Source organism: Scyliorhinus canicula, chromosome 5 (genome assembly GCF_902713615.1).
Source record: "Scyliorhinus canicula chromosome 5, sScyCan1.1, whole genome shotgun sequence".
Lineage (NCBI taxonomy): Eukaryota > Metazoa > Chordata > Chondrichthyes > Carcharhiniformes > Scyliorhinidae > Scyliorhinus > Scyliorhinus canicula.
This window is the reverse complement of record NC_052150.1, coordinates 149,645,146-149,671,441: the sequence shown is the minus strand read 5'-3', so window position 1 is coordinate 149,671,441 and position 26,296 is coordinate 149,645,146. Positions and strand designations below refer to the sequence as shown.

Here is a 26,296-nt window from a genome sequence, read left to right as displayed (position 1 = left end):
GCTTCCCCCATCTCTCTGTTCCCCATTATTACCTCACCAGCATTGTCCTCTAAAGGGCTGACATTTACTTTACCTATTCCCTTCCTCTTTTTATACTTGGAGAAGCTCTTGATATCAGTGTTTGTGTTCTGCTAGTTTCCTTTCGCAGTTCGACTTAGCTTTTTGATTCTATTTCTGTTTTTGCTGAATCCTAAAGTTCCCTCAATCCTCCAGCTTACCGCAAGCTTTTGCAGTATGTTATCCCCTAGTTTTTATCTTTATGTCCTCCTTGACTTTCTTGTTTAGCCATAGAACATGTTTATTTCTTTCACAATTCCTCTCAGGATTGTACTTTAATGGATAAATCTCCCTGAACATCCGCCTCAACCATTCCTCAACTATCCTCCCCTCAATTTTTTGTGTCCAGTTTACTTGGGCAACTCTTTCCTCAGGCCTGTAAATTACCTCTGCGCAGTGCTAAAACTCTAGTTTGGCTCTCTCTCCCCTCTCGCTCAATCTGAATTTGAAATTTTAGCATGCTGTGATCACTCCTTCCAAGAGGATTCTTAACGACAAGAGTATTTATCAATCCTTCGTTACGTAATGCTAAATCTAAAATAACCCTCTCCCTGATTGGCTCCATAACATATTGCTCTATGAAACAATCCCTCAAGCACTTAATGAAATCTCCCTCAAGGCTACCAGTGCCAATTTGATTAATCTAGTCAATATGCATGTTAAAATCACCCATCATTACCATTGTGCTCTTCTCACAAGCCCTCATTATTTCTTAGTTTATAATGTGCGCTACTTTGAAAGTATTGCTCGGGGGCCTGTAAATTACTCCTGCTTCAATATCCCTTAGTGCCACTATCATCAGTGATCCCCACCAAATCATACCCATTTGTTTCTATTTGTGCCTTCAGCTCATTGACCTTATTCTGAATACTGCGTGCATTTATTTAGGTACAGGTTTATTTAATATATCCTACTGATTTGCACTACGCTTTTTATACATTCTGACCTCTATCATTGATCTCTGATAATACTCGGCCTCATGCCCAACTTTCACTCACCCAGTCACCTAACATTTTAATTTTTTAACGTTTTCATACCCCTCCTTAGTCATTAGAATGGCCCTGCCTGTTCATTCTATTAGCCTCTACCTTCTCCTCACATGCAAACCTGCTGCTCTGGTTCCCATTAACCATTATACTTCTTGTAGTTGTTGTTCGTTATGCTCTCTCCTTAATTGGCTCTGTTTATGACGGTTAATATGGTCGCCGTCCTTAATTCTAATTATGCTTGCTCAAGAGTCGCCAGGTATCTTTTCGATACCGCCACAAGGTTCAAAACCGAATACTGATCAAAGACTCGATACACCAGTTAGTAAGTTCAAAATCAATACTCATTTATTTACACACAGTCAATTATACTCATGCACAAACTCTACCGACTAAACTATCGCTACTACTAAAGCCTATACTTAGCTTCGGGTGCCCACTCAGTCAGAGGAACAATGGCCGTTGTCCGGTTCTGAGGCTGCTGTCATCGAACTTGTATAGAATAGTAACTAGGAGCGTCTATCTCGTAGCGTGCGTTGACTTTGGACTTACTTGTCTGGTGCAGCTGCTAGGCAGGTCTCTCGTTGCTGAGAGCCAAGGCCAAGAAGAATGATTCTCTCTTGGGGGCTTCTTCTTCTATCCCAAAGGGGCTTTGCGTGCTTTTGGGCGGGACTTGAACTTGGCCCCAATTAATTGGACCATATCCTATTCATTGGTATTGATTTCCTCCAATAAAGGGGTGGCTGCCTTGATCGCTGGGCGGGCTCTAGGTGACCGTTGGCCTGCTTTGTTTTAGTCTTCACTGGCGCCGGGGTGTTTGCTTGGTATTGTTTGCTTAAATGTTTCGCTTTTGTCCCCGGAGATAGCTCATTAGTATGCTAATGGCTTTGCAGTATCAGTCTTGTCTGGGAGCTGCAAACTTCAATCCACAGACAAACCTTGCATTGGCTTGCTTTCTCAGCATTGTCCAATTTTCCCTTCATTCTCTGCAAGTGTCCATTTTGTAATCGGGACCTGGCCACCCCAGGTGGCTACATATTTTTACTCTTCATTGCCCCCCCATTTGCTAGTTTAAAATCCTTGTGACCACCGTATTTATCTTTTCCACTAGAGCACTGGCCCTAGATCGGTTCAAGTGTAGACCCTACCAATGGTACAGATCCCTCCTATCCCAATACTGGTGCCAGTGTCCCATGAAATGGAACCCCCCTTTCCAGAACCACTCCTTCAGCCACGTGTTTGCTTCCCTTATTTTCCCATTCCTATGCCAATTTCCACATGGCTCGGGTAGTAATCAAGAGATTATAACCCTTGATGACCGGTTCTTTAATTTTGTTCCTAGTTCATGATAAACCCCAAACAGATCCTCTTTCCTGGTCTTGTCTGTATTCTTTGTCTTAACGTGGACCACACAACTGGATGCTCCCCCTCCCACTCCAATATCGTTTCACCAGACAGGCAACATGCCATGTGGGACTTTCAGTCCTGCTTACAAAGGACGGCACCTGTCCCCCTAATTATAGAATCCCCTACAACGACCACTCGTCTTTTTGTTCCCCTCGCTTGAATGGTCTCCTGTACCATCATGCAGTGGTCAGCTAACTCATCCTGCCTGCAGACCTTTTCCTCATCCACGCAGGGAGCAAGTACCTTGTACCTGTTGGACAAGGTCAGTAGCTGATGCTCCTCCATGCCTAAACTTAGGATCTCTCTCCCTGCTTTATTCGCACCCTCCTGTCCCTGAACACTGGCCAAATTCAAGGTAATTGGCCTAAGGCGGCGTGACTGCTTCCTGGAACATATTATCTAGGTACCTCTTGCCCCTCCCTGATCTGTCGCAGCGCCTGAAGCTCAGAATCCAGATCATCAACTCTGCGCTGGAGTTCCGCAAGCAACCAACACTTGTTACAGATATGAGCACTAGGAACCACAATGGAATACATGCAATTATAACCTTTTACAATAGACAATCTTCAGGCGGTTTGATTTACAATACTATGAAGGCATTCATTTTATGTTAATTTTTCAAAGCCACTCATCCCTGCTATCATCCAAACTAACCTCTAATTTATCCTTTCCAAACCATTGATTCACTTCCTAAAGCAGGGTGCCTTAAACTGGATGCAATATCCTAACTGTCCAAATAATTGATTGTGCAATCGTATTGGGTGTTGGTAAGGCCTGGAGTAGTGTATCCAGTTTTGGTCTCCTTACATGAGGAAGGATGTGATGGCATTGGAGGTAGTTCAGAGGAGATCACCAGATTGATTCCGGGAATTAAAGGATTGACGTACGAGGAGAGATTAAACAGTTTGGGCTTATGCTCGCTGGACTTTGGAAGGATGAGAGAAGATCTGATCGAGGTGTATAGAATACTAAGAAGGATTGATAAGTAAGCCTGGGCCAAATGTTAAATGTTCCCCCTTGTAGGCAATCTAGAATGAGAGGTCACAGACATAGGTTGAGAGGCGGTAGATTTAAAACGGAGATAAGGAGGAACAATAATTCGTAGAGGGTGGTGAATTTGTGGAACTCGCTGCCCTATAGTGCGGTGGAGACTGAATCATTGAATAGTTTCAAGAAGGTGATAGATATATTTCTGATTTTTTTAAAAATGGGTTAAGGGATATAGGGATCAGGTGAATTTGAGATGAGATGAAGAGATGAGGAATGATCTGATTGAATGGCAAAGCAGGCTCGAATGGCTGAATTGCCTACTTCTACTCCTAATACCGTGTACCTATGTAAATCACTCAATTTATCATTACCACTTTGGTTTGTACTAAGTGCCTTTGATCTTATAAACCAATTTACTTTTTTAAACAGTTTGTTAATTTATCATACCGTACTTATAAGGATTTATGTTTTGAACCTCTAAATGTCTCTTTTATCCTTTTTTTTTTCCATTTCATGTATTTCCTTAATCTTCCAAAAATCCAACACCTAATAGGCGTAATCCTCCTGAACTGCATCTAAGTGCCAGACTGATTCCCACTGGTGCTAGGATTGGCCCTGACATGCCATGCTATGGCCCTTGGAATTTGTTTTTGTTTTTTGCAGAATCAGCTTTTCCGTGCCATTGCATAGCACACCAGGTCCAGGCGCTCCGATCTCAAATAGCTGCCGCATCCCCAGGCCCTCCCCAATCCCCCAGCACGGTAGCCTTCCTCCATAGCTGCACTTTCTAAGACGCACTTGAGAGCAAAGAGGCAGACTAACTAAATGAAAAAAACTGCAGTTCGAAAAACACCTGCTATTGGATCCCTGCAGAGCTAAATAATAAACAATCTGATTCTCCCCATTGAAACTGACTCGGCTTGTCATCAAAAAGCTATCAGCAGGCCATGGAGTGTGAAATTGAATGTGTATAATCTAGTTCAAAGCTTTCAGCCTTCTAGCCATGCACACAGACTTCTAACTTCAAAGGGCAATGAAATTGACTGTGAAAAAGGATAACTTTTACCTTCATCTCAAAAACGTGACCTACTGACATTCTTTTTAAAAGCTTGAGGGGTACAGGTGAGAACACATTCACTTTATTATGAGAGATGTGTATTTCTGAGATATTGAGTGACTGTTTAAGTGGTGTAGGGGTACAGATAGAACACATTTATTTTATTGCGAGGAAACCTAATTTTTAACAGACTGACTGATTTTTAAAGGCTGCACATGGGGAGAGCAGACAAATGAGCTCCATTCCAGACAAGACCACCAACCTGATCCACTCCAGCCCAGTGCAAAGCCCACTGACCCCCTACCTACCAAATGAAGGGCCCCCCTCTGATCCCTGGTGGCAATTGTTGGGAGGGTACTTGCCACCCCTCAGATTGCAAGCCGCCAGGTCCACATTCCTCCCATTCCTATCTACCAAATCTGCTAACTTGCCCGTATCTTGTTGCTTACAATTCTCTGTACAGTTAATCACAGTTTTCTGACTTTTCACCCACAAGATAAAATAAACCTTAAAAGTTTGCCAATATTAGATTAAGGAGGTGGTCATTACCCTTGTTTTGAGTTTGCCCATCTCTGTTTTGTCACAAGGCAGTCACTTGTTTGACTATTCATGTTTTTTATTGCCAGCTGTCACATTTTGGTGTGTTATATTTTTTCACTGTGCTTGCTCTAATTTTAAATCATTGTGCTTCTCCCACTGTTTAATTGATTTTACTTAGTTATGCACTGCTCTTTCCCATTACTCAAAAAATCTCTAAAATTGATGTTGATTTGAAGACAAATGCTGAATTTCCAGTTAATTATCTTGACTAAGTAACAGTGACCCCAGCATTTCCTGTTAGCTATTATTTGAAAGATAGTGGGAATTTGTTTTCAGTTGAAAATCATTTTCAGTTCAGCACAGTATCCTGCTTGTACAGGATCAGTTTACAAATAGCTCTGAGAGCTTCAGTTGCCTGACTGATGGTCATAAAAATATTTTTGAATGACCCGTTAATGAGATTTTTAAGATGCCTGAGAGCTGTGTACCAAGTTGGATTTGCAAGTAGTGTTTTTAAATTGCCTCTTTCAAAGCTTCCTGTAGATAAACTAGCAGTTTGACTTGATTTCCTGCAATATAATAGCTGCTGTGTGTGCAACTTTGGTCATTTGCACGTGAAAGCTTAGTTTAATGCTGTGTATTGTAGAATTAGTGCTTTTGTGCACATTTGTGTCCGACTGTGAAAGCTGTCGTTCATTTCCTGATATATTGAACTATTTAAGACACAACTTAGTAATGACTGAATAAATGGGTTGCTTTATTGATTTACTGTACTATATATAATCAGTATATTGAATACTTTTTTCAATGTTGTATCCTTCAACATTGTTTTCATTAATTTTCTTCAAAAAATTCAAAATGTCAATGTATGTTACAATAATTGGAAGTTTCTTTTTGATTGTTTTCTTGCCAATTCCGAGCGCATCAACGGCCAGCTCATTTTATGTCAAAAAAAAAATCACGATGACTAAATTGTCTTTTTTTGGGGGGGTGGTGTGAGGGTCATTTCTTTTTCAAGAAAATTAGAGAACAGAATACTTTCACGTTATGCACTTGCTGCCAGCATTGAGTGTTCCGAAGTCAGTACTCGTCCTCGAGGGTTAGCAGCTGGCGAGTTAGGTTAGGAGTATGATTCCTAATTTGCGGTTGCTCGTGGAAAATGGCAAGAGGTCCCAAATTGAAATCCTCTCCAAGCTTTTGTTTTCCATCAATATAAGATAATCACCAAGAAACCCAACAGGGAGTTCCGGAGACACCCCTTTACCCAAAGAGTGGTGAGACAGTGAAGTTGCGACCACAGGGAGTGGTTGAAGTGAGTAGTATAGATAATTGCTTGTCTAGTTTCCAGCTTCTACTTACATTTATGGTACAATTCTGATACTGCTTTTCTTCAGTAAAATTGGTGACCATATTCCACTTTTTATTTAAAAAAACATTTGACCTGTTTAATACAATACAGTTGATGGGCAGGTGGTTAAGACTTTGGACTTGAAATCCAATGGGGTTTCCCCATGCAGGTTTGAGCCCTGCTCACAGGGAATTCATGAAGTAATTAAGCAAAAACTTAAGACTGAACATTGCATTTATTTTGTCAGTGTCATTTCTAGCACCATCTAAATTTCTGATCTGGACAAATATATCGATACATAACATTATAACCTGAAACTAAAAATTGATTGCAATAAAGCTGCTGAATTGAATTATAAAATTGGCAATGTTAACAATTCCTACAAGAGCTTGAATCTGCTACGGTCTTGCCTTCTCTCGCATAATGGGGCTTGAGGTCCATTTGTCCCCATGTTAGAAATTTCCTGCTTCTGTGGAGAAATGCTGGTTTAGCACAGTGGGCTGAACAGCTTGCTTGTAATGCAGAACAAGGCCAACAGCGCGGGTTCAATTCCCGTACCAGCCCGAACAGGTGCCGGAATGTGGCGACTGGGGGCTTTTCACAGTAACTTGATTTAAGCCTACTTGTGACAATAAGCGATTATTATTATTATTATTAAATTATGTATGTGAGAAAAATATATAGCTTTTACATATGTGGGACCAGTTGAAGCTCAGCCTGGTAAACTCAGTTACCACCTCTGGAGAAAGTAAACATAACTAACTTTGTAATGGAGTTCAAATCGCCATCATGTGGAAGAAGACACATCAGCAGCTATTTGTGGGCGAGGTACTTGAACATCATCAGTTCATGCCATACAAAATATTCCATTGAGCCAGCAATCAGAGGTTGATATTTGGTATAGAGCAGTACAGAGAGGACGGCAAGAAACCAATTTTGTGAGCCAACAAATGTGCGACTTACTCCTTCATAGCCGCCACCGAAAGTAACTGGTAAAATAGTTACTCACACACAAATGAAGTTTAACATGTCAGTGTCAAATTATATATTTTGGTAGAAAGGCCGGGGAGGTACAATATAAATTAAAAGCTATAATTTTAAAGGGGCTGCAGGAAGAAGATCCTAGGGACTAAGTAAATAAATCTTTGAAGGTGGCAAGATAAGTTCAGAAGGCTGTTCATTTAAAGAAAGACATACAGGATCCTTGGCTTTATAAGTAGAGACATTATGCACAAAAGCAAAGCAGTTATGCTGAAAACTTTTATCCATCATTGGTTAAGCCCTAGTTGCAGCATTGTGTCCAATTCTGGGCACCACATTTTGGGGAGGTGTCAAGTCTTTGGGAGGCGCAGATATCTGCTGCAATGGTTGTGTGTGTGTGTCTGTCTGTGTGCCCACTAAGGGCATCTGTTGTGTTTTTGGATAATATTTTTTATGCACAAGAACACCATCCCCACTCGCCTATAACTAAATATAACCTTAACTAATAACCCCCCCAACAGCTGACGGTGAGTAGCTCACTGAAAAAGGAAATTAATCTGCCATCTCGAGTAGAACCCTTCTGCTCTACCCCTTCTACCCGCCCCCCTCATGGTGTACTAGACCATCTCAACGTGTGGGAGCACCATTAGATCTCCCAACCAAGCCGAGACACTGGGTGGAAAAGGAGAACTCCAATCCAGCAGAACTCGCCTCCGGCCTATCAATGAGGCAAAGGCAAGGGCATCTGCCTTTACCACCTCTGCAGCACCAGCAAGTCCGAAACCCTGAAAATGACCACCAATGAACAAGACTCCAGCTCAATCTCAAGAATCCCTGACATGGTGTTAAAGAAGGAGACCCAATAGCTTACAAGTTTAGGATGTGACCAGGACATATGGGTATGATTCATCAGACCCCGAGAACAGCATTCGCACCTATCCTCCACCCCGAGAAAAAAACACTCCTCACCTTGGTCAGATGCACCCTGTGCACCACCTTGAACTGAATCAAGCTGAGCCTAACACAGGAGAAGGTTGAGTTGAGCCTCACACCACATCCCTCCCTCAAAAAACGAACCCAGCTCTACCTCTCACTTCTTCCTCAGCTCATCCAACGAGACGCTCCACCGACAGGATTGGGCCATAAATTTCTGAAATCTTTCCCTCACTCACTACGGCCAAAGATAAAACCTTATTCAAGAGGGAGGGCAAAGGCACCAAAGGAAACCAAGAGATTTCTTTACGCAGGAAACTGCGCACCTGAAAATAACTAAATAAATTAGACCTTGGAGATGGAATTTATCCAGCAGTTCCTTAAAGCTAACAAGCCTACTCTCCACAAACAGGTCCCCAAGTACCTCCAGCCCCACCCTTACCCAGGACCTGAACTTCAAGTCCAAGCATGCTGGCGAAAGAAATGGTTCTTAGAGTTAGGGGTTACTAATAATATGGAGCCAGTCTTGATATGTTGCCTAAGCTGCCTCCAAATCCTCGGTGTGAACACCACCACCAAACGTGCCTCCTGGAGCAATTCTCCAAATCATCCAGCTTGACACGTAGTATTATTGCAATGATAGTCTTTATTAGTGTCACATGTAGGCTTACATTTTAATCCCTGTTTGTCTCTTGTTTATTCCATTTATTTTACTTTGTTTTGGCTTTTATAATGTTTGCAACTGGACAGTTAATAGGACCAACACCTTTAAATTGGACTTCACCTTTAGTTTTAAAAAAAAAGGAATCCAGGAGGATGTGCTGGCATCGTTGATGAGCCATCTGAATGGACTTGGCAGTCGCCCAATGTGCTATGTACTTTGCCGGACTCTTCAATTATATCTATGCTGATTGGTGCTGACCATTCCGGAGTGTTCTGCCAGGGACAGGAAGACGTCATCTTTTTTTTTTGTTTTGGTTTGATCAAGAAGCTGGCGGGTCAAAGCCGTGATCGGTCTCTCTTACCTGATGGACTCTGTGTAAAGGTTCAAAGTGAAGACCTTTCCCTCTCTCTACGGTCAGATTAACCTGCAAGGCTGCAGGCAGGGTCAGTTGTTTAAAGAATCCTCTTGAAAATTTCATGAGGGGAACTCTGTTTTTCCTTAGTAAAGCCACGAGACATTCTGGTGGAGCTGGGAACAAATAAGAATTATATAGGCCTGAAGCGGATCTTCTGAGTGAAGACCCAGGTTAATAAAAATGAACATAACTCCCCCGGGGGAATCCCACAGTTTGGGGATTTGGACTGAATGTTCCAGCCAGAAGATCCTTGTTAGCCATCCAACCGGTGGTTCTCAATCACTCCACATACTGGAAAGACAGTCAGCTGAAAAAACAACTTTGATGTCCGAACCAGGGGCTCTCGTCTAACATCTCACATTAATCCTCTTTTATTTTTCCCCTCCCTCTCCCTCTGCATGTGTATGTTCAGGTAGAGGGCGGAACAGCATTTGGTGGGGGGGGGGAGGGGGGAGTAGTAGATTGGCTGGTCATTTTGTATTGTAATTGTTGCATGTCTTATCTCTATCTTTTTGTTATAAATATACAGTTGTTGTATTTCACTTACAAATCTGATGCCTGTAAGTCATTGGAGCAGTCAAGGGCCAAAGATCTCAGAAACTATATACAAATTATTGGTTAATTCAGCCCAAGGTGTCGTAACACTGTCGAGAGAGCAACAGGGTTAAACGTTTTGAGACAAATATAACTCTTCAGAACTGAACCTTTTGAACTGAACAGAGTTCTGAAAAAGAGTCATGTTCATCTCGAAAGGTTATTTTCTCTCTCTCCATAGATCTGCTAAATATTTCCAGCACTTTGTGTTTTTATTTCAGAGTACTTATGTTTATGGTGTGCCATTGTTTCTGAAAATAAATAAGATACTCTTATTTAAATCTCATTTGTTTTGGTGTATTTTCAATGTATTTTCGACACATTTTGGGGAAATATGTTCAGCTGGGGAAACTTGGAATTGTTTGCAGCCAACAACTGAGAGCAGCAGTTAACGCAAGGTAAAGGTGATATCTGGTGTGTATAATTAAAGGTCTGCTCTCTCTAACTTAATATGTGTAGTATAACACTTTGTTATAGTTGGCTTGTGTATTGAAAATTGAAAAACTTACGACTTTTTCAAGGGATGTGTTGGTGTTGTAACTCACAATAGTTTTCTTCACCATCTTCAGGTGCCTGGAGTATCTGCTCCGAAATGATGCAAATCCTGGAATTCGAGATAAACAGGGTTATAATACAGTGCACTACGCTGCTGCCTATGGGCATCGTTTATGTCTTGAACTTGTAAGTCTGTTTAACTTGGCTAATTTTTAAATTAAACTAAATGTTTTCAATAGATGTTGCAGAGCGAATTAGTGAAGTAAGCAGCATTTGCTTAGCAATAATCTGTTCACTGGTACTCAGTGTGGATCGCTCAGCCCTAGCCTCATTATTGCATTGGTTCAAATGTGGACTGAAGGGGTGAAGTCCAGAGGTGAGGGAAGAGTGACTGCCCTTGGCATCGCGACAGCATTTGACCGAGTGTAGCATCAAGGAGCCCTAGAAAAACTGGAGTCAATGGGAATTGGGGAAAACTCTCCACTGGTTGGAGTCATACCTATTTAAAAGTTTTTTTTTCCAATTAAGGGGGCAATTTAGAGTCGCCAATCCACCTACTCTGCACATCTTTGGATTGTGGGGGTGAAACCATGCAGAGTCGGGGAGAATGTGCAAACTCAACACGAACAGTGACCCGCGTCCAGAACCCAGGTCCTCGGCACCATGAGGCAGCAGTGCTAACCATTGTGCCGCAGTGACGCACCAGGGTTGTAGTCATACTTAACACAAAGGAAGATGACTGTGGTTGATGGAAGGTCAATTGTCTCAGTTCCAGGATATCACTGCGCGAGTTCCTTTGTGTAGTGTCTTAGCTGCTTCATCAATGACCTTCCTTCCATCATCAACTAAGAAGTTGGGGATGTTCACTGATGATTGCACAATGTTCAGTGCATTATGTGACGACTCATATTCCAAAGCAGTCCAGGTCCAAATGCAGCAAGAACTGGACAATATGCAGGCTTGGACTGACAACTGGCAAATAACATTTGTGCCACGCAAGTGCCAGGCAATGACCATCTCCACCAAGTGACAATCTAACCTTCGCCCCATGACTTTCAATGACATTACCATCGTTAAATCCCCCACTATTAATATCCTGGAGGTTACCATCGACCAGAAACTGACTAGCCATATAATAATCGTGGCTACAAGAGCAGGTAAGAGGCTAGGAATCCTGCGGCGAGTAACTCCTCCTCCCCCCCCCCCCCCCCCCCCCCCCCCCCCCCCCCCCCCCCGGGACTCTCCAAAGCCAACCACCGACAAGTCAGGCGTGTGATAGAATACTCGCCACTTGCCTGGATGAATGCAGCTCCAACAGCATTCAAGAACCTTGAGACCATCCAGGACACAGCAGCCTGCTTGATTACTATCCCATCCATAAACGCTCATTCGTTCCACCACTTAATACACTCTGGCAGCAGTGTGTACCAGCTACAAAATGCACTGCAGGAACTCGCCATGCTGCCTCAGAGACAGCACCTTCCAAACCCATGACCACAAACATTTAGAAGGACATGGGTAGCAGGCACTTGGGAAAACTACCACCTGGAGGTTCCTCTCCAAGAACACACATTCTGACTTGAAATTATATCACTTTTCCTTTCACTGTCACTGGGTCAAAATCCTGGAACTCTGACGACAATGGTTCAAGAAGGCAGCTCACCACCACCATCTTGAGGGCAGTTCAGAATGAGCAATAAATTCTGGCCTAACCGGTAATGTCCACATCCCATGAATGAATAAAAGAAGTAATTTTGGAAGTAGTGATTGGTTAATTCCCATATAACCTTTTGCTGTGGAACAACCTTGATTTGAATATTTGTATGTGGACTCCAGTATGATTCCCACCATCAAAAATATCACATCAGACTTTAAGGAATAAAAAAATGTTTGTTATTTACATTCCCAAAGCACTTCACAGCCAATGGATTACAATGAAGTGTAGTCACCACAGCAAGTGCAGTAAATGAATGGATGAATGATTAGATGATCCATCTTTTGGTGATGTTGGTTGAGGGAGGGATGTTAGTCAAGATACCAGAAGAACGCCTTGTTGTTTTCAAATATGTGATATTTTTTTTTTTGCACCTGAATAAAAAACTGGGATTTTAATTCAAAGTCACATCCAGAGATGCGCCATTTCCATGGTGCACACTGGCTGTGATTCTCCGTTCTGGGACTATGCGATGTTCTCCCGCAGGAGGTAAATTAGAACTGATTTGCACCCCTAGGAGCGCAAATCAGGAAGCAATTCAGTACCCTTCGCCGTGCAAACTTATGCATGGCGAGGAATACAAGGGACATCACCCCCAAGACCCGCTGGATAGAGGGACAGCTCCCCAAGACCCCAATGGTATGGCTTTTCTAGAAAAGCTGAGAGAGTTGTTCTCCCTCTCACCTTTTGAACCAATTGCTTCCAGCAGAGCTGTGAGAATGCCTTCCCTCTCACTAGTATCCAACTGCAATCAAATTAGCTAAACTGAAACTTAAAATCTTCTCTACCTTACAAGGCCCCAGTTGCTATGAAACCACTGCTGGTGTATTTATTCTCACGTCATAGCTCTCTTTCAGCATAGTAGAAACACAATTGAAACTTACCGAGCTCCCACACATACAAAACACCTTTGTCCAGCATGAATCTGACTATAGGTTTTACCCATCCAGGTAGAGAAACATTAAATTCAACACACTTAAAACTGTACCCTATTTCTAATGTTTACCAATACAAATCTAATTCCCTTAATTTTTTTCCCTTTGTTTTTCTAACGGTATGTGCATTAGAGTTAAAGAATTGCTCATGTAGCTACTTGATTACTTTTAGTTTTTATTGTGGGATGGGAGGGTGGTGCTTATAACTTTTAAGCTTTGCCATTCAATAATTTGTTTTATTTTTAACTTCTCCAGATTGCAAATGAAACTCCTCTAGATGTAGTAAGTCATTACATTCATTTTGTATCTTGTGCCCTAATGGTTTATCATTTAATATGCCATTGCCTTTAATACATAGATGTGATATTGTGACAATTATGTATTCAGTTGTGTACATTTAAAATCCAAAATTAATTGCTCCCCTATTTGCTACTATTTTACTTTTGAAAACAAGTCAGTTCAATCTTTTATATTTGCAGTTCAGGAAAGCTCTAAAGGTTTAGATTGCATACATATTAACGTTTACAATATTTGTTTAATTTGCATCAGTATCCCCATCATGACGAGAAGCTGCATGGAAAGGCATTACTTACAAAAATGTGTTGAGTTAATATGCACGGTTTTATTTGATTTTGCCTCATTTATTTACAACCATGCAGAAAGGTGAGAAAAGACCAGATGCAAAATTATTAGGCCAGTCTGAAAACAGGATTTCTTACACTCTTCAATAGCCCTCAGTGACCAAAATTTAGCCATCTTGGAATTTGTAATCTCCAGGGCTTTTCAGTCTCCTTGGTTAGGCCACTTGTGTTATGAGGTTTTATATTTGCTCTGGGTTGACATTTTCCTATCTTAAGATTGAATGTATGCTGCCGTGTCCTGGAACTTTAGTCTGATGTGTTTTTTGATGTAATTATTTTTAAAGTATCTTATCTATTTTATTAGCTGATGGAAACTTCAGGTACAGACATGCTGAATGATTCTGATAACAAGGCGCCTATCAGTCCTTTGCATTTGGCTGTAAGTAGAAAATACTTCTATAAATGCTTGATGTGTATCTGGACTGTATACAAACATTCTGGTCGGACTGCTTAGCTAGTTACTCATGTCAAGCAATAGATTGTAACCGTTATGTGATTTGGGTATTTTTAATCTCTACTACTGCTGTTTTCTGACCATATATCTGTTGAGCATAATGCAATTTTATAAGTGTTTTTTGAAAATGCATTTTTTCATTTTTTTGACTCTGGTGGTTTTCATAGTGGCGCGAGGTTTATTCTGTTCAATGTGGAAGAAAGGTTGGAAACATAGAAAATAGGAGCAGTGAGCCTGCTGGGCCATCAATGTGATTCTGGCTGATATTCTAGATTGCTGGTTTTAAGCCTAATTATAGAATCCCAACAGTGTAGAAGGCGACCATTTGGCCCATCGAGTCTGCTCTGACTCTCCGAAAGAACACACTACCTAGGCTCAATCCCCCATCCTATCCTCTTAATCCCACCTAACCGTTGGACACTAAGGGGCAATTGTAATTAGTGGGCAGCACGGTAGCATAGTGGGTAGCACAGTTGCTTCACAGCTCCAGGGTCCCAGGTTTGATTCCCGGCTTGGGTCACTGTCTTTGTGGAGTCTGCACGTTCTCCCCGTGTGTGTGTGGGTTTCCTCCCACAGTCCAAAGATGTGTGGGTTAGGTGGGGTTACAGGGATAAAGGGGGATGGGGTAGAGGTGTAGGGCTTAAGTGGGGTGCTCTTTCCAAGGGCTGGTGCAGACTCGATGGGCTGAATGGCTTTCTTCTGCACTGTAAATTCTATCTATGATACATCATGTCCCATCCACCAATCTGGTCATCTTTGGACTGTGTACGGAAACCGGAGTACCCGGAGAAAACCCCCACAGACATGGGGAGAATATGCAAACTCCACACAGACAGTCACCCAAGGTCAGATTCGAACCCAGTCCCTGGTGCTGAGAGGCAGCGCTGCTAACCACAGTGCCGCCCATACAACCATATTCCCGTGCTCTTCCCATATCCCTTGATGGTTTAGAGTCTAGAAATCTAACTCATTCCTCCTTAAATATATTTTGTATCTTGGCCACCACTGCCTTCTGTGGCAGAGAAATTCACAGGTTCACCACCCTGTGAGTGAAGAGGTTTCTTCTGTCTTCAGTCCTCAATGGTCTACCCTGTATCCTGAGACTGTGACCTCTCCTAGAGCCCTCCCCCCTTCACCCCTCCCTCAACCAGAGGGAGCATGAACCCTGCATCTAGTCTGTTGAATCCTGTCAGAATTTTATGTTTCACTTCCAGTGGTGGCCATGAGCTGATCGGTTGCACACAAGGTAGTTCCTATTTGGAGGCTTTGGATTTGGCCCTTTCTGCCTGGTTAATGCCACTTTTGTTGGAGATTGTGTAAAATAAGTGGTAAAGCGGAAATGGGGGGGGGGGGGGGGGGGGGAAGAGCTGGGAATGGAATTGGGATGGGAGATGTAGAGTGAAATTATGCACAGGGTGAATGCGATGTCAGACTGTGCGAGGATTAGCATGGTACAGTTGAAAGTGGTGCATAGGGCCATGTGAGGCAGGCTCGAATGAGCCGGTTCTCTCCAGATATAGAGGATAAATGCAAGAGATGTGGAGGGAGGCTGGGAAACATGTCCACATGTATGTTTTGGTCATGTCCGAGATTTATGAGTTTTGGAGTCCCAATTTTTGAAGCACCATCGGAGGTCTTGGGGCTGAAGATGTCATAACTGCTGGTGGTGATCTAGAGTGTCGGAGCTGCCAGAGCTACTGGAGGGGAGGGGAGCCGAAGTTGTGGCCTTCACCACTCTGATTGCCTGGTGGCGGATTTACTCTGGGGTGGAGGTTGATGGAGCCACCGAGGGTGGCGGCATGCTTGGAGGGGTGTGGTGGAGTGTCTTAAGGTAGAAAAACATTTATATCACTCTCAGGAAGGTCAGAGAATGTGTTCTTTGTAAGATGGAGGATGTTTTTGTTCCTATTCGAGGATGTGTTTGTCGCCGGGGTGTGTAGGGGAATTAAGAGGTAGCTGAGGAGATTGTGAAGGCATTGGTGGTGATCTTCCTGGAGGCAGGAAGGATCCCAGAGGACTGGAAAATGGCTATGGTAACACCGCAGTTTAAGAAGGGAGGGTGGTAGAAGATGGTAAATTACAGGCAGGTTAGCCTGACTTCGGTCATTGGTAAGGTTTTAGAGTCCATTATTAAAAATGAGATCGCGGAGTACTTGGAAGTGCATGATATAATAGGACTGAGTCAGCATGGCTTTGTCAAGGGGAGGTCATAGAACATAGAACATTACAGCGCAGTACGGGCCCTTCGGCCCTCCATGTTGCGCCGACCAGTGAAACCATCTGAACCCTATCTGACCTACGCTATTCCATTTTCATCCATATGTCTATCCAGTGACCATTTAAATGCCCTTAAAGTTGGTGAGTCTACTACTGTTGCAGGCAGGGCGTTCCACACCCCTGCTACTCTCTGAGTAAAGAAACTGCCTCTGACATCTGTCCTATATCTACCACCCCTCAATTTAAAGATGTGTCCCCTCGTGTTTGTCATCCCCATCCGAAGTAAAAGACACTCACTGTCCACTCTGTCTAACCCTCTGACTATCTTATATGTCTCTATTAAGTCACCTCTCAGCCTTCTTCTCTCTAACGAAAACAACTTCAAGTCCCTGAGCCTTTCCTCGTAAGACCTTCCCTCCATACCAGGCAACATCCTAGTAAATCTCATCTGAACCCTTTCCAAAGCTTCCACATCCTTCCTATAATGTGGTGACCAGAACTGCACGCAGTACTCCAAGTGCGGCCGCACCAGAGTTATGTACAGCTGCAGCATGACCTCGTGGCTCCGAAACTCAATCCCCCTACTGATAAAGGCTAGCACACCATAAGCCTTCTTAACAGCCCTATTAACCTGGGTGGCAACTTTCAGGGATTTATGAACCTGGATGCCGAGATCCCTCTGTTCATCTATACTACCAAGAATCTTGCCATTAGCCCAGTACTCTGCATTCCTGTTACTCCTTCCAAAGTGAACCACCTCACACTTTTCCGCATTAAACTCCATCTGCCTCTCAGCCCAGCTCTGCAGCTTATCTATGTCCCTCTGTAACCTATACAAATCTGTTCGAGTTCTTTGAGGAAGTAACACGGCCTTTGACAAGGTGCCGCATGGGAGACTGTTAAATAAGTTAAGAACCCATGGTGTTAAGGGTAAGATCCTGGCATGGATAGAGGATTGGCTGACTGGCAGAAGGCAGAGAGTAGGGATAAAGGGGCCTTTTTCAGGATGGCAGCCAGTGACTAGGGATGTGTCTCAGGGGTCGGTGCTGGGATCACAACTTTTCACAATATACATTAATGATCTGGAAGAAGGAACTGAAGGCACTTTTGCAGATGATACAAAGATCTGTAGAGGGACGGGTAGTATTGAGGAAACAGGTGGGCTGCAAAGGGACTTGGATAGGCTAGGAGAGTGGGCAAAGAAGTAGCAGATGGAATACAATGTGGAAAAATGTGAGCTTATGCACTTTGGATGAAGAATTGGAGGCATAGACTATTTTCTAAATTGGGAGATGCTTTGGAAATCAGAAGTACAAAGGGACTTGGGAGTCCTTGTTCACGATTCTCTTAAGGTTAACGTGCAGGTTCAGTCGACAGTTGGGAAGGCAAATGCAATGGAATACAAGACCAGGGATGTACTTCTGAGGCTGTATAAGGCTCTGGTCAGACCCCATTTGAAGTATTGTGAGCAATTTTGGACCCCGTATCCAAGGAAGGATGTGCTGGCCTTGGAAAGGGTCCAGAGGAGGTTCACAAGATTGATCCCTGGAATGAACAGCTCGTCATATGAGGAAAGTTTGATTACTCTGGATCTGTACGCGTTGGAGTTTAGAAGGATGAGGGGGGATCTTATTGAAACTTACAGGATACTGCGAGGCCTGGATAGAGTGGATGTGGAGAGGATGTTTCCACTTGTAGGAAAAACTAGAAGCAGAGGACACAATCTCAGACTAAAGGGACGATTCTTCAAAACAGAGATGAGGCGAATTTCTTCAGCCAGAGGGTGGTGAATCTGTGGAACTCTTTGCCGCAGAAGGCTGTAGAGGCCAAATCACCGAGTGTCGTTAAGACAGAGATGGATAGGTTTTTGATCAATAAGGGGATCAGGGGTTATGGGGAGAAGGCAGGAGAATGGGGATGAGATAAATATCAACCATGATTGAATGGTGGAGCAGACTTGATGGGCCGAGTGGCCTAATTCTACTCCCATGTCTTATGGTCTAAGGGGAGAAAAAGGGGGAAAATTTGTTAAACTGTGTGGATTGTGATATGTTTTTGAAAGTTGATGTGTTTTGTGTACTTTGGTTTGGAATAAAAATATATTTTTTTAAATCAAACCATTTGATACGTTTCAATTAAATCTTATTCTGGAGTCATGCCTGATACAGCGAAGGTGGTTGTGGGGGTTGGAGGTTAATTATCTCAGTTTCAGACAGGGTAGTGTCCTCGGCCCAACCATCTTCAACTGCTTCAATGACGTTCCATCATAAGTTCAGAAGTGGGAGTATTCGCTGATGACTGATATTCAGCACCATTCGTAACTCCTCAGATACTGAAGTAGCCCTTCTAAATGTAGCATGACATCGACAATATCCAGGCTTGGGCTGACAAGTATGTGCCACACATGACTATCTCCAAAAATAGACAATCTAATCAACACTCAAGAAGCTGGAAACCACACAGGACAAACACCCTGCAAAGTTCCCTGCAGGAACTCACCAAGGTTCCTTTGGCAGCACCTTCCAAACCAAATATCACTACTATCTGGAAGGACAAAGGCAGCATATACCTGGGGATACCACCACCTCGAGGTTCTGCTCCAAGTCACTCACCAACCTGACTTGAAAAGATAATCCATTCCTTCACTGTCATTAGGTCAAAATCCTGGAATTCCCTTCCTAAGAGAACTGTTGGTGTGCCTAAACTTCAGGGACTGCAGCGGTTTAAGAAGGCAGCTCACCATCACATTAAGGGGAACCAGGGATGGACAATAAATGCTGGCCGAGCCAGTGACATCCACATCCCTTAAATATTTGCTGCACTCTCTCTATGGCAAGTATTTCCTTTCTTGGGTAAGGAGACCAAAACGGTCCACAGTGCTCCCAAATGTAGTCTCACTAAGGTCCTGTACAACTGCAATTAGGCATCCTTGCTCTTGTACTCCAGTCCTCTTGCAATAAAGGCCAGCATACCATTTGCCTTCGTAACAGCTTTTTCCTACTAAAGTGGATAACTTCACACATATCCACTTTATACTGAATCCACTTTGTATCTTGTCTAAATTGTCTTGAAGCCCTTTTACATCCTCACTGCTCATACTCCCACCAAGTTTTGCCAGCAAACGTAAAAATATTACATTTGGTTCCTTTACCCAAATCATTCATGTATATTGTGAATAGCTGGGACCCAAGCTCTGATCCCTGGGGACCCCACTAGTCACCACCTGTCACTCTGAAAAATACACATTTGTTCCTACTCTGTTTCCTGTCTATTAACCAATTCTCAATCCATACCAGCACTTTACTCACAATCCCATACTCTTTAATTTTGCACACCAACCTCTTATATGGGACTTTCTCAAAAGCTTTCTGAAAACCCAAATACACATCTGATTCACCCTTATCCTTTCGACTAGTTGTGTCGTCAAACAAACTCAAGTAGGTTTGTCAAACATGATTTCCCTTTCATAAATCTGTGTTGACTTTCTCTAATCCCATTGATATTTTCTAAGTGTCCTGTTATCATATCCTTTATAATAGATCAGCATTTTCCCCACTAATGTTCGGCTAACCGTTCTGTAATTCCCTGTTTTCTCCCTCCCTCCTTTTTTAAAAGTGTGGCTACATTTGCCACCCTCCAATTGACCGGGACTGTTCCAAAATCTACAGAATTTTGGAAGGTGACAAGTTCTATGATTTTTGTACATTGCTTGTCATTTTAAAGCAATTGTGAAACCCTATGACTTGGCTGATTAAGCTGAATTGCTGTTAATTAAAAGGCAGATAAGTTGAGCTATTTTGTTTTTTTAGGCTATTTTACTGGTTCAGCATTGGAAAATAGCTCTGAAGTTTTAAACATTTTTTAAGGATTGTTTTCTCTCAATATTTTTAAGTGCAGGTTTTGTTTTTTGACTTAAAAAAAGTTGTACTTTTTTTTGTCTGTTTAAATTATGCATTTTCACTCTGAGCAAAATATATTTTATTCTGTCCTTTTTTTAGGCATACCATGGTCACCACCAGGCTTTAGAGGTACTAGTACAGTCTCTCTTAGATTTAGATGTGAGAAATAATAACGGACGTACACCATTGGACCTGGCAGCTTTCAAAGGACATGTAGAGTGTGTGGACGTGTTAATCAATCAGGGAGCATCCATTCTTGTTAAAGATTTTGTGACTAAAAGAACTCCAATTCATGCTGCAGGTATGTACAAACTTTATTGCTAGGTATTTTTTTTAAATGGAGCAAAATGACCAGATTTTCACCATCATAGAAGTGTTTGTGAAAAGTTAATATTTATTCTATAACGTACAAAGTTGCTACTACAGGGAATATATGAATAGTAGAACAGCAAAGGCAATTCACATTCACTCAATTATTTTAGATCTGGTGCAACCACGTATGTCCTTTATGCACCCTTTATCCATGCAATCTCCCGGGAAGTGAAAAACAAAAAATTGGGGACAGATAACTTGTTGCTAATTTAAGAAAACATCCAGAAAGTTCTCTTGAACCCTCAAATGACGAGGCAGTAAGAGACTGTAATAACCCATTAATCCTCTTCATCCCTAATAGCTAACAACTTGGTTTCTAAGGTGGAAATGTCCACCATTCATGAACTTATCAGGTTCCGTTTTAAAGAAATTAAGCAAATCCATAACTGGAGGGATTGATTCTTTGTAAACAAAGCAGCCGATAAATAAAATGTTACACATAATATCTAAACTAACTATGAATTTTATGTACATATCCTTTATCATTTTAAATACCTCAATCATGTCCCTTGTCAGCCTGCATTTCTCCGACAACTTCAACTTTTGAAATCTGTTTTGTTCATGAAGGCCTCTAAATCTAGTTGTCAAAATCTTCATTTACTTCAAAGCGTCAAAATCCTTCAAACTGATTCCAAACTGGTTGTGATACCCATGTAGTTTAGCAAGAACGTTGCATTTTGAAAATTGAATTTACCGGATGTCGGTGTCACTGGCTAGACCACCATGTATTGTCCATTCCTAATTGTCTTTGCGAAAGTAGCGGACAGCTGCCTTCTTGAACCGCTGCGGTCCCCGAGTCCACCCACACTGCTGTTAGGGAGGGAATTCCAGGATTTCCCTCAATGACAGTGAAGGAATGGTGATATATTTCCAAGTCAGGATGATGAGTGGCTTGGAGGGTGTAGTAAGGGGGCTTGCCTGGCAGGCCACATGACCGGCTTTGGGCCAATTGCACAGGAGCATGTAAACCCCAGCCGATAGCGAGTTAATGCGGGGTCGTGGGAGCAGGGACCCAGGCAGTGTGGACCCCAAAGCCAAAGAGATAAGACCCCATCCTATTGTGTCCTATGCCTGTATATCTAACAGCCTCTGCCTTTCGTTAGTAAACCCGTTTATTACTACTGAAAATATCCGGAGTGTTGTCTCAAGCCACGACAGCGGGGAATTTCCAGGTGGTGATATTCTAGATGATGATGGTTGTGGGTTTGAAAGGTGCTGTACAAGGACCCTTGGTGAGTTTCTGTAGTATGTCTTGTAGGTGTTACACACTGTTCTTCGATGATGGAGGGATTGAATGTTTATGAAATGGGTGGCAATCAAACGGGATGCTTTGTCCTGGATGGTGTTGAGCTTCTTCAGTGTTGTTGGAGCTGCACTCATCCAGGCGTGTAGAGAGCATTCCATTACCCTCCTGACTTGTGCCTTGTAAATGGGGGGACACATTAACTTTGGGACATCAAGAGGGGAGTTACTCACCATAGGGTTCCTAGTCTTTGACCTTCTCTTGTAGCCACTATTTATAAGGCTAGTCCAGTTCAGTATCTGGCCAGTGGTAACCCCCAGGCTGTTGATAGTGGGGGATTCTGTGATTGTAGTGCCTTTGAATGTCAAGTGGTGGTGATTAGATCCTCTGTTGTTGGAGTTAGTCATTGCCTGGCCTTGTGTGGTGAATGTTATTTGCCACTTGCCAGCCCAAGTCTGGATATTGTCCAGGTCTTGCTGCATTTGGGCATGCACTGCTTCATTATCTGTTTACACATGAATGGTACTGAATATTATGCAGTCATCAATGAACATCCCCACATCTGACCTTATGATGGAAGGAAGGTCATTGATGAAGTAGCTGAAGATGATTGTGCCAAGGACACTACTCTGAGGAACTCCTGCAGTGATGTCCTGGAGCTGAGGTGAATGACCTCCAACCACTACAACCACCTTCCTTTGTGCCAGGTGTGACTCCAATCAGCAGAGGATTTTCACCCTCAATCCCATTGAATCCAATTTAGCTCGGGCTCCTTAATGCCACACTCGGTCAAATATTGCCTTAATGTCAAGGTCAGTCACTCTCCCCTCTGGAGTTCAGCTCTTTTGTCCATGTTTGAACCAGGACTGTAATATGGTCAGGGGTTGAGTGACTGGCAGAACCCAAACTAGGCGTCAGTGAGCAGAGTATTGTTAAGTAAGTGCCACTTTATAGCACAATTGATGACCCCTTTCATCACTTTACTAATGATGGAGAGTAGACTGAGTAGAGTAATTAGCCGGGTTGTATTTGTCCTGCTTTTTGTGTAACGAACATGTCTGGGCGATTTCCCACATTGCCGGGTAGATTCCAGTGTTGTAACTGTACTGGAATAGCTTGGCTAGGAGCACAGCAAGTTCTGGAGTACAAATCTTCAGTACTATTGACCAGAATATTATCAGGGCCCAAAGCCTTTGCAGTACCCAGTGCCTTCAGCTGTTTCTTGATTTCATGTGGAGTGAATCAAATTGGTTGAAGACAGACATCTGTGATGCTGGGGATCTCTGGAGGTGGTTGAGGTGGATCATCCGTTCAATACTGAGTATAGTGTTCAGTTCTGGTCGCCACACTACCAGTAGGATGTGGAGGCTTTAGAAAGGGTGAAAAAGAGATTTACCAGGATGTTGCCTGGTATGGAGGGCATTAGCTATGGGGAGCGGTTGAATAAACTTGGTTTGTTCTCACTGGGGCGACGGAGGTTGAGGGGCAACCTGATAGAGGTCTACAAAATTATGAGGGGCATAGACAGGGTGGATAGTCAGAGACTTTTTCCCAGGGTAGAGGGGTTAATTACTAGGGCGCATAGGTTTACGTTGCGAGGGGCAAGGTTTAGAGGTGATGTACGAGGAAAATTATTTACACCGAAGGGAGTGCGGGGAACTCGCTGCTGGAGGAGGTGGTGGAAGCAGGGATGATCGTGACGTTTAAGGGGCATCTTGACAAATACATGAATAGGCTGGGAATAGAGGGATATGGACCCCGGAAGTGTAGAAGATTTTAGTTTAGACGGGCAGCATGGTCGGCGCAGGCTTGGAGGGCTGAAGGGCCTGTTCCCATGCTGTACTTTTCTTTGTACTTCTGGCTGAAGATTGTTACAAATGCCTCAGCCTTGTCTTTTGCACATATGGGCTCCTCCATTATTGAGGATGGGGCTATTTGTGGAGCCTTCTCCTCCAGTGAGTTGTCTTCCACCATTCACGGCTGGATGTGGCAGGACTGCAGAGCTCAGATCTGATGCATTGATTGTTGGATCACTTAGTTCTGTCTCTTTCTTGCTGCTTATGCTGTTTGGCACGCAAGTAGTCCTGTGTTACATGTAGCTTCAACAGGTTGACACCTAATTTTTAGGTATGCCTGGTGCTGCTCCTGGCATGCCCTTCTGCACTCTTCACTTAACCAGGGTTGATCCCCTGGCTTGGTGGTAATGGTAGAGTGGGGAATATACCAGGCCATGTGGTTACAGATTGTGGTTGAGTACAATTCTGCACTCCTCCTTTAGAGCTTTCCCAATATTAATTGCTCCGCCAGTGGCGGCCGTGCCTTCAGTTCCCAAGACTCTATAAGCTCAGGAATTCTCTCCCTAAATCTCTATCTCTCTTTCCCCTTTGCTCGTTAAACCCTACCTCTTTGACCAAGTTTTTGGTTATAAGCCCTAGTATTGCCTGTGTAGCTCAGTGTCAAATTTTGTTCAGTGTTCCTGTGAAGCACTGTAGGACATTTTACTTAAGAAAGACACTATATATTTTTCAGTTACATCATCCGTATATTTAGTTGTGAGAACTATTGATGCAGTAAATTGCCTGCTGTTACATGCAGCTTGTGTTCTGCTCAGCACCACAAGATTTAAGGTTGCTTTTCAACAGGCAGGTCAAGAGATTTGGGAGGTTCTAAATTGTTTTTACCGTCATCTGGTAAGTAATGAAAGCCTTAATGTCCTCAATATTAGAAGCATTGCAGAGCTATCTGATAAAGTCACAACCTGTCTTGAAATATGCCATTGTACCTGGAAGTGGAGCACATAATTTAAGATAAGCCGGATGACCAGCTATTACTTTACCCTGCACAGGAACTCGTCTCAAATGATTGTAGTTAAAGATTCCGCAAGGATTTTTTAAATATCACACCACAGAAAAGGAATGCTTTTTGGGAGAAACTGCTGAGAAATAATCTCATTGTTATACGCAAATGTTGTAACCGTAGGCAACTGTATGAAAATTGGTGCTTTCATATTTACAGTTGTAAAAATAGCCACCTGACATGTTTTCTAATTTTTCAGATTTTTCACTTATAGATGTATAAAAGTTAGCATACAAAGTAAATTGGTGATATATAATTGTTTAAATCTGTTGGTAGCTGGCCATGGGTAAGGTGAAGGAAGTTTCTCAGGCTGGAAAAATATAGGAAGAGATTTTCTGAAAGCATATGTCCAGTCTGCTCTAAATCGTGAGACAAGGGAACAGTTTAAATTTAGGGGCTGGCTTAGCACAGTGGGCTAAATAGCTGGCTTGCAATGCAGAACAATGCCAGCAGCGCGGATTCAATTCCCGTACCGGCCTCCCCGAACAGGTGCCGGGGTGTGGCGACTAGGGGCTTTTCACAGTAACTTCATTGAAGCCTACTTGTGACAATAAGCGATTATTATTATTTTATTGAGAGTACAGCATAATTTGTCAAAGACACTGGGGGAGATTTTTCACTCCCCTTCTTTGAGGCAGGTTTGGCAATGGGAATGGAAAATCTCACCAGAGGCCCAAATCATGTTTCACACCGACGTAAAAACTTAAATGTGATTTTCCCCGTCTCCTACTGGTAACACACTACTATTATAATATATTTACATAGCAATATCAGGCCTCTACGCCTGAAACGTGGTTTCTGATTTTGTTTGAAAGATCTGGGACTAATACTGTTTCACCAAATGTTTGACAATTCTTCCTCAAACATGTTACTTTTTTTTTGTAGTTCATATCAAGCTAGGCCCATCAATTAAGTTTTAGTTGAATATGGGAGGGAGCAGCACTCGGATGGATTGGATTTGGATTTGTTTATTGTCACGTGTACCGAGGTACTGTGAAAAGTATTTTTATGTGAGCAGCTCAACACATCATTAAGTATATAAAAATAAAAGAAAATACATAATAGGGCAACACAAGGTACACAATGTAAATACATAACACCGGCATCGGGTGAAGCATACAGGGGTGTAGTGTTAATGAGGTCAGTCCATAAGAGGGTCGTTTAGGAGTCTGGTAACAGCGGGGAGAAGCTGTTTTTGAGTCTGTTCGTGCGTGTTCTCAGACTTCTGTATCTCCTGCCCGATGGAAGAAGTTGGAAGAGGTAAGTAAGCCGGTTGGGAGGGGTCTTTGATTATGCTGCCCGCTTTCCCCAGGTAGCAGGAGGTGAAGGAGGAGTCAATGGATGGGAGGCAGGTTTGATGGACAGGGTTGTGTTCACGAATCTCTGAAGTTTATTGCGGTCTTGAGCCGAGCAGTTGCCATACCAGGCTGCAATGCAGCCAGATCGGATGCTTTCTATGCTGCATCTGTAAAAGTTGGTAAAAGTTTTGGACATGCCG

The 26,296-nt window shown here is 42.9% G+C and overlaps 1 protein-coding gene across 2 annotated transcripts in view; it reads left to right on the top strand.

Annotated features, from left to right (window-relative positions):
- The window catches only part of ankrd28b (ankyrin repeat domain 28b), a 136,232-nt gene that overhangs the window by 69,107 nt on the left and 40,829 nt on the right, over positions 1 to 26,296 (top strand). For both annotated transcript variants that reach the window (XR_005460732.1, XM_038797809.1), the window contains 4 exons: positions 10,542 to 10,653; positions 13,372 to 13,398; positions 14,062 to 14,136; positions 20,427 to 20,628. Coding sequence is in view for 1 of the 2 variants with exons in the window: in XM_038797809.1 (XP_038653737.1) it covers positions 10,542 to 10,653; positions 13,372 to 13,398; positions 14,062 to 14,136; positions 20,427 to 20,628 (416 nt within the window). In the remaining variant the exon portion in view is untranslated. The remainder of the gene's footprint in view (positions 1 to 10,541; positions 10,654 to 13,371; positions 13,399 to 14,061; positions 14,137 to 20,426; positions 20,629 to 26,296) is intronic.